The following is an 8,250-nucleotide window of genomic DNA, read 5'->3' as shown; positions in this document are numbered from 1 at the left end:
AGCGTCCCTGATCCCGGGAAGCATCACGGATCCCAGGGAGCGTCACTCCTGCCCTCTGTCCCAGCAGGAATCTCGGGGGAGCAGCAGGACAGTGTTTGCTGCCGCCCCTCCCGGGATCGCGGGGGTGGGAACAGGGCAGGCGGTGCCAGGGGAGAGGCTCTGCCCACGTGTGGCTGCTGGCACGTTCCTCTGCCCGTGCCAGTGCCACCCTTTGTGGCTTCCCGTCCCCTCGGGTGGATCCGGGGGGGGGAATGGGGTGAGTAAGATGCAAAGTTTCTGTTTAAGCAATAGAGATGTTGTTTCTCTCGCTCCAGCCCTTCCCCAGTGTCTTCCCTACGTGTTCCCGAACCTCTGCTTATTCCTCCAAAAGCTCTTTGCTGCGGGATAACCACCTGGGAATCACTCTGCCCTTTGGCTTCCCAATCCCTCCCTTCCGTGGCAGATGGAGCCTATCCCTGACCCTGATCTGCTCTGGAAAAGGAGTGGATGAGACATTTTGGATAGTTCTTTTCCACTGCTTCTCATCTTCCACTTTTATTTTGTCCTGGAATGGGAAGGAGTTTAATAGGTAAAGAGAGCACCAAGGGAGAATGAGAGAATCCCAGACTGGTTTGGGTTGGAAGGGACCTTAAACGATCCAGTTTCACCTCCTGCCATGGGCAGGGACACCTTCCACGAGACCAGGTTGCTCCAACTCAGCTTTGGATACTTCCAGGGATGGGCTTTGATGTAGCTGTGTCTGAATCTGCCTCGCTCTGGGAGGTCCAGGGAATGTGATTCCTTTTTAACCCAAATTTGTCAGATTACAGGAATTTCTGTGCTCCTGACAGCTCCAACCCCGTCTCTCACCTTCGGGAAGGAGACACCCAAGTATTCAGAGGCTCCTCAGGGATATTCAGGATGAGTTTTCCTTTCTGTCTAAACAGCAAGTTTGTCAAATTTCCGTGGGAAGGGGGATCCGGGAAGGATGAGCAGGGGTGGGCTGGCTGCTCCCGCTGGGAGCTGGATCAATGTTTGGGAGTGTTTGCAGGAGGAATGGGAGCCTTGGGGTGATGGCAGAGCTCGTCCATGATCTCAGAGCAGGGGATGTGCAGTGGGGAGAGCTCTGGCTGAGACAAGCCGAAGGAGGAGCCTTTGCCAAGCAGCAATGCCATGAGATCAGCACCTGGAATTCCTCCTGGGCGTGTGGCTTCGCGGGAATACTGCAGGGACAAGCCCACCAGCAGGGAATAACAACCTCCTTTTAGATTCTCCTGAAGAGGGTTGGGCCTTTTCATTACTGAGGAGCAGAGTCACTCCAGAATCCAGGAGATTCTGGCAAGGAAAGACTGTAGGGGGGGGTTGGAAAAGCTGGAAGGTGTCCCTGCCAATGGCAGGGGATTGGAACTGGAGGAGCTTTCCAACCCAAACCAGTCTGTGACTGGTTTTCTCCTCTGAAACAAGGGCTCATCTCCCACAGCTTCCATGAAAAAACTATGGAGTGGGAAAAGAAAAGAACCATTTCTGACAAACCTGTAATCAGGTGTCCCCCTCATCCCCAAACACTGGGCCAGTTCTGAGGGGTTTCCTTTCTTTTATTTATTCATTTGTTTGTTGGGGAAAAAAAACCCTGATTGTCGTGGCAGACTCTGAACCAAGCAATTTTTTTCCCCCCTGACTTTTGGTTTGTGGTTGTTTGTGATTCAACTCCAGCCCTAAATGAGCAGTGAGTGCTCTGCAAATTCCTCATCCTGAGGGGGGACATCCAGGAGTTTCTCCTTCCTGGTCACTGGAAGGAGGGACCCAGCTGCTGTCAGAAGGAAGAATTAACTCTTTGTTTCCAAGACAGGCAGTGAGATGTTCTCTGCTGTGTCTTGGGGCAGTCACAGATCTCTCTGTTAGAGATCTGTTGATCTCTTGTCAGATCCCTCCTCAAGAGCCCTCATGTCTTGCTCCCACTGGCCATCAACGTTACCCCAGAAGCCTCTGGGATCTGTAGACTCCAGAAGGTCTATCCCACCTTTATCTAAGGTCTCCTCCCCCACTTTCTTCCCAGACCTGGAAAAACACCTCAGTCATGTCCGCTCTGAGGGAATTCCTGGTCTGGATTTGGTTTTTCCTCTCCTTGAAGGGACGTGGGGAGGAAGCCCAGCACTGGGACAGCAGCAGAGTGTCCCCCCCCTCCAGGCTCTGTGGCTGTGACACTGTGGCCATGCTGTCCCCTCCATGAAGGTTTTTACAGCAGAACTGTTATTTTGCTTATCCCCCTTTTTTTTCATCTCTTCCAGGGGCTTGTTGGCTTCAAGCAGTCTGTGCAGGGGAAGGTGCTGCTGCGACCATGATGTCCCTGGGTGTCAGCAAAGGTAATTTCTTCCCTCTTGTGGCTCTCCTTTGTTTCCCCAGCTGGAATGTCTCTGCTCAGCTCCCTCAGGGCAGTGTGTCCAAGGGCAGAGGACACCACTTCCCTGGCACCTCACTCCAGGAATGACACTGAGGGGCTGGAGCGTGTGCAGGGAAGGGAATGGAGCTGGGAAGGGGCTGGAGCAACAGGAGCAGCTGAGGGAGCTGGGGGGGCTCAGCCTGGAGAAAAGGAGGCTCAGGGGGGACCTTCTGACTCTGCAACCCCCTGACAGGAGGGGGGAGCCGGGGGGATGTTGGGCTCTGCTCCCAGGGAACAAGGGATGGGATGAGTGGGAAGAGCCTCAAGTTGCACCAGCGGAGATTTAGGTTAGATATCGGGGAAAATTTCATCATGGAAAGGGTTGTCCAGCCCAGGGCAGGGGTGGAGCCCCCATCCCTTGGAAGCCTTCAAAAAACATGTGGATGTGGCAGTTGAGGACATGGTTCAGTGGTGACCATGGTGCTGCTGGTTTGATGGTTGGACTCGGGGATCTAAAAGGTCTTTTCCCACCTTAACGATCCTGTGATTCTGTAATTCCTTGTCTGCTCCAGCCTGAAGCTCCAAAATGAAGCTATCCATTCCATAGAGATGAAAATACAGAGAGCTGGAGGGCTTGTAGCCTGGCTGTGGCTCTGAGATGAGCAGATCACTAATAAATTCCCACATTATGTTTTCAAGACCCTCCTTAAAATTCCCTGTCTCTGCAACCCCCACTGGAAGTACAGCCACAATTAGATGGGATGATGCTTCCAAATCCATAGGGAAGCCCAACCAGTGCTATGGAGCTGATGGAAATGCCCCATTTCCATTAGGAAGTAGCTTTAATTTTCAATTTCAGTGCTTCCCTTTCCAGGTGCTCCCCATGGAAGGTGTCCCTAAAGTGACCCTGACGTGGCTGTGGCCCTGTATAACTGTGCTTTTTACCTGCTCCTGCTAATTCCACGTGGGGAAGGACACTCTCCTCATCCCCACAGCTGTGTTTTCCTTAGAGATGATCCAATGGGACCATTTTTTTTTTAAACAAAATAAAAATCCTACTCCTAACAAACAACATCTCCTTGAAGCACAGGAGCCTGTGCCAGAGATAAATCAATTTGCTGCCCGGCAGCTCCTCGGGGATGAGGTTTTTCTGGGCAACCTTCAGCTCATCCTGAGCACAGAGACTGAGCTGCCCCTCTTTCCTGATGGATACGTGGAATTATTTCGTGCTTCCACAGGCTCAGGGAGCCCAGGCAGCTCCCTTGGATTGATTGATAAGCTGCAGGAACTCGCTGGTGTCCAAACCCCTGAGCTGGTTTGGGTCCAGTGTGAGGACCAGAGCAGGCTCCATGTTTTTCAGCATTTATCAGGCATTTCCATACTAGAAAAAGGTGGAAAACAGTCAGAAATACATGGAAAAGGAGATTTCCTTATCTGGTCCTCATCTTACAATTTCTCCATGGGAAAACAGCTAAAAATGCCCCCTAAAATGCCCCTGTTTCTCTCTCTATATATATAATATCCAGCTGTAATCTGTTTGATCCAGCAGGATTTTGGCACTCGGGGATGACCAAACCCCTTCCCATCAATCACCTGCACATTTCCTTCCCTTGGGAGAGACTTTTCCTGTCTGCTTCCCTGTCTGCTCCCAATATTTTTGGCTTTAATACTCCTCCCCATGAACTTGTGCTTTTTTCACCCCATCTGTTTCCCACTGGAAGGGCTTGGCCGCTCCTAATCCATAAACCTTCTGTTTTCCCACATTTTGATTTTATGTTTAATTGCATTGCTGACCTTTCCAACCAGAGAGTGTAGTTGTGGTTGGTTGCCTGGACAGAGAGAAGGAGGAGGATGGAGACGAAAGAGAGCCCGCACAGGAGAGGATATTCCCAGATTTAGGGACACTCAGTTGGACAACGTTTTTGAAACAGAGCTTGGTGATGGAAATGTGGGAATGAGGAGCCAAAGGACGTGTCTCCTCCAGCTGGGACAGGCCACCAGGGCAAGCTGAGAGCTTGGTGTGAAAACACCCTGCAGAGGAGGAGATGCATCAGGATAAGTTGATCCTGAGGTCTGGATGACCTGGTGTCTCCACGTTTCGTTGGAAGTGGGAAAAGACTCGCCCTGTGTCGGGATCTCTGGCAGAAAGGAGAGAGCCCCGTGCTCCTGCTCCTCTACCCCCTCTCACCTGCTGCTCTGGGAGGCCTTGGCCTTTCTGATCCCTCTCTCCTCCCTCCCCTTGGCTCTCCAGGAGGGATCATCCCCCCCACGGACGAGGACCGGCGCAGGATCATTAAGCAGATGAAGGTTCGCACCACCCTGAGAGGAGACAAGAGCTGGATCCACCACCACAACTCGGACTCTGAGGATGAGAAGAAGAGCAGCCCCCTGTAAGTGTGGCCACGAGGATGCTCCTCTCCTCCTTTCCTTCCCATGAGGATGCTCCCTTTTCCCTTCCCTTCTCCTCCCACTCCTGTGAGCAGACCCACAGGATGCCCAGAGTTGGGAGGGACCCACAAGGACCATCCAGTCCAACCCTTAGCCCTGCACAGGACACCCCAACAATCCCACCTTGTCCAAGCACTCCCGGAGCTCTGGGTTCTCCAAGCCCTCTGTTCTCCAGCTGCAGAGGAAGCAGACGTGGTGCTGACCTGTTTTGGGGTCTCTGAGGTGCCAGGCAGTGACAGGGCCAGAAGGAAGTGCTGCTCCTGCTTATTTTGGATAAATGCAGGAAATCCCCTTTCCTGGGAGCTGGGAATCCAGCAGCACAGGCACATTGGAAGTCTCAGGAGAACTCCAAATTTTTTTGAAATGCTTCAGCATCTCCAGAGTGACAAACACAGGGCAGACCTGGCTGGGAGGGAGTTCAGCTCCCACAGTGCCAGGGAACACCAGGCTGCACCAGCTTCTCTGGAATTAGAACCCAAGCCAAGCCCAAATCCATCTTTTCTTCCAGCTCTCTCCAAAAACATCATTGCCATGTTCAGCCAGACCATCAATTCACGATGTTTTCTCCTCCCTCAGGTCTGGCCGGGCTGGTGGGGGATCCCCAGCCCCAAAACCTGCTGCTCCCCAGAACGACAGGTAATTTTGGGGGCCCATCTTGGTTTGGGGATCCATCCCGTTCCTTCCCCTCTCACAGGGTCAGTGCTTCCAGTGGTTCTTCCCCTCCTCGAACCCGCTCCCTGCTGGGATTGTCCTGGAAAACAAAGCCCTGGGGATGGATGGAGGGATGGATGGAAGGAAGGAAGGATGGAGAGAGGGAAGGAGGGATGGAGAGGTGAGAGATGGAGGGATGGATAGAGAGGGAGGGAAGGATGGATGGAAGGATGGGTGGATGGAGGGAAGGAAGGAAGGATGGAGGAATGTATGGAGGGAGGGAGGGATGCATGGATGAGAGATGGAGGGATGGAGGGAAGGAAGGATGGATGCAGGGATGTATAGATGGAGAGATGGAGGGATGGAGAGAAGGAAGGATGGAGGGAAGGAGAGAAGGAAGGATGGAGAGAAGGAAGGATGGAAGGAAGGAAAGAAGGAAGGATGGAGGGAAGGAGAGAAGGAAGGATGGAGGGAAGGAGAGAAGGAAGGATGGAGGGATGGAAGGAAGGAAGGATGGAGGGATGGAGGGAAGGAAGGATGGAAGGAAGGAAGGATGGATCTTTCCAGCCCACAGTCCCACAGGACTGGAGCTGCAGCTCAGCCCCCTGTGTGCTCTAAGCCTGGGGGCTACTCAGAGCAGGAGAAGCCCTGGGTGGGGCTGGAGCACAAGGGCTCTCCATGAACTCAGCAGCTGGGAGGAGGAGTGTCCTGGGATATCAGACTGTTGGGAAGGGCCTAGTGCAGCGTGAGAGCTCAGTGCCACTGCTGGGACAGCACTGCCCTCTCCCAGGAGCAGTTTCCTACTTCCTCTCCCTTTTCCTGTGCCAGCTCTTGCCACTTCTTGTAGCACTTAGACAGGATACCCCCAGAGGAGCTCCTTTCCTAGGAATGGACCCTCAGAGGAGTTCACATGAAGTTGTTTTCCAGTGATAAACCAACCAGGAGCTCGATTACACCCAACTTCTCCCCTCTGTGCCCTCAACCTGATGTTAATTTTGAGCCAGCAAACACCGCCAGCGTGGCTAATTGGAATTGGAAAATTCTAAAACTCGCTTTTCTTATTAAAAAAAAAATCTTTTCTAAGGCTTGTCCTGATGATTATTCATTTCTAAAGAACCCTCCCAAGGCTGACCCAGGTGCAGCAGCTCTGGGATCCCTCCAGGCCTGCTCAGCTGGATTTTTGGTGTGACATCCACGTGGACATTCCCTTTTAATCCTGGTGCTGCTGCTGTTGTTTTTCCCCGTGTTTCTTGACTCACTGATGTCTGTTGTTTGCACAGGTCACCTTCCTCCAAGCCCCAGTCCGGTTACCTTATCAGGTTGGTATGGAATGGGATAAATTTGGGCTGCAGGGCTGGATCAGGAGCAACAAGTGTGAAAAACAGTCCTCTCTGGTGGGTTCTGTTAGCTGGGAACACAATGCTCAGGGAGGGCCTTGCTGAAGAGACAGTCCTGTTGTTTAACAGGTAGTTTGGTCTTGGTTCCAAACATTTTCCAGCCAAAAAATTGAAGCTGTCCCTTCCCTCCCCAGGGGGGTGTTCACCAGGACCATCGACAAGACCTCGGCCGTGCCAGATTCCTCCTCTCCTAACCAAGCACAGAAAAAGTACGTGTGCGTCTTCTTCTCCAGGAAAAGGAGCTTTTAAACACTTGGAACACGTTTTTGGTCATCCTCTCGCTTTGTCCAGTGCTTGGGGGCTCCCAGAGCTCCACTAAATCCCTATGGAATGCTGGTGTCAAACTCCGTGTGTTCCTCGTCGGAGCTCGGGGTGGCTGCGAAAGGACTCGTGGGTTTGGGTTTAGTTTGGCAAAGGGTTTGGAGTGAGGAACGAAGCCCCAGGAATCCTTGCAAAGCTGGAACGCTTGATGTCGATGTTTTTAATGGGGTTTGTTTGTTGGGGATTATTTTGAAACCTGTTTTGTGCAAGGCTCTAACTTTTGATCCTGAGGAGTCAGATCTAAGTGTGGCTCTGATCTGAGCCCAGAGGAGCTGTGGCTGCCCCACCCCTGCAAGTGTCCAGGTTGGACAGGGCTTGGAGCAACCTGGGAGAGTGGAAGGTGTCCCTGCCCATGGCAGGGGGTGGAGCTGGAAGATCTTTAAGGTCCTTCCAACCCAAACCATCCCATGGTTGTGTGATTCTAGAAATGCTTTGTTTCATCTCAAGCCAAATCTTTTGTAACCCCATTTTTCCCCCTGGTTTTGATTCTTCTGGGGACAAGGATGATGCCACAAGGTCCTGGGGTGGAATTCCCCCCATCCCACAGCAGGATATGCCCACACCAGCTCACAGTATCCCTGGGGAATCAAAGCAGACCTCAAAACCCATCCTAAACCCTAAAAAGAAAGCAAATGCTGCTCTTCAATTCAACAGCATTTAATGAGGGTGGCTCTCTGGGGTGACCCTGTTTTCCTCCACCCTGTGAAGCTCCCCTGGGGAAGGGTCACATTAACAGGTGTGATTTGTGCCTCCTGCAGCAATTCCATGAAGGGACAGAGCCCGGGCCGGTCCCCCTCTGGATACAGGATGACCACTGAGGACTACAAGAAACTGTGAGTGTGCAGAGGGAGCAGCTCCCTGTCCCTGCTCAGTGCCAAGGCCACCTGCACAGGGATGCCCAGGAAGCCTCCAGAGCTCCCACTGGAAAGAAGTGGCTCCCAGGGCCTCCGTGGCCATCAAGTGTTCCTTGAACTGGCCTTCGCATCGAGGGAGTTTTATCCCAAGGCACAGGCTGGAGGATGCAGCCTGGGAACTTGGTTTGGAGCATTGCTGGACTTCCTGAAAGCTGGAGAA

The 8,250-nt window shown here is 52.6% G+C and overlaps 1 protein-coding gene across 1 annotated transcript in view; it reads left to right on the top strand.

Moving 5' to 3' along the window:
- Window positions 1-8,250, top strand: part of ZNF185 (zinc finger protein 185 with LIM domain) — a 40,947-nt gene that overhangs the window by 10,038 nt on the left and 22,659 nt on the right. Inside the window, exons 2-7 of the mRNA XM_027696227.1 lie at window positions 2,268-2,342; window positions 4,611-4,749; window positions 5,384-5,443; window positions 6,739-6,777; window positions 6,990-7,064; window positions 7,935-8,009. Coding sequence (XP_027552028.1) covers window positions 2,318-2,342; window positions 4,611-4,749; window positions 5,384-5,443; window positions 6,739-6,777; window positions 6,990-7,064; window positions 7,935-8,009 — 413 coding nt within the window. The 5' untranslated portion in view covers window positions 2,268-2,317. The remainder of the gene's footprint in view (window positions 1-2,267; window positions 2,343-4,610; window positions 4,750-5,383; window positions 5,444-6,738; window positions 6,778-6,989; window positions 7,065-7,934; window positions 8,010-8,250) is intronic.

Source organism: Neopelma chrysocephalum, unplaced genomic scaffold, assembly GCF_003984885.1.
Source record: "Neopelma chrysocephalum unplaced genomic scaffold, ASM398488v2 Primary Assembly neopelma1_105, whole genome shotgun sequence".
NCBI lineage: Eukaryota > Metazoa > Chordata > Aves > Passeriformes > Pipridae > Neopelma > Neopelma chrysocephalum.
The sequence above is the reverse complement of the archived record's forward strand: the minus strand, read 5'-3'. Positions and strand labels throughout refer to the sequence as shown.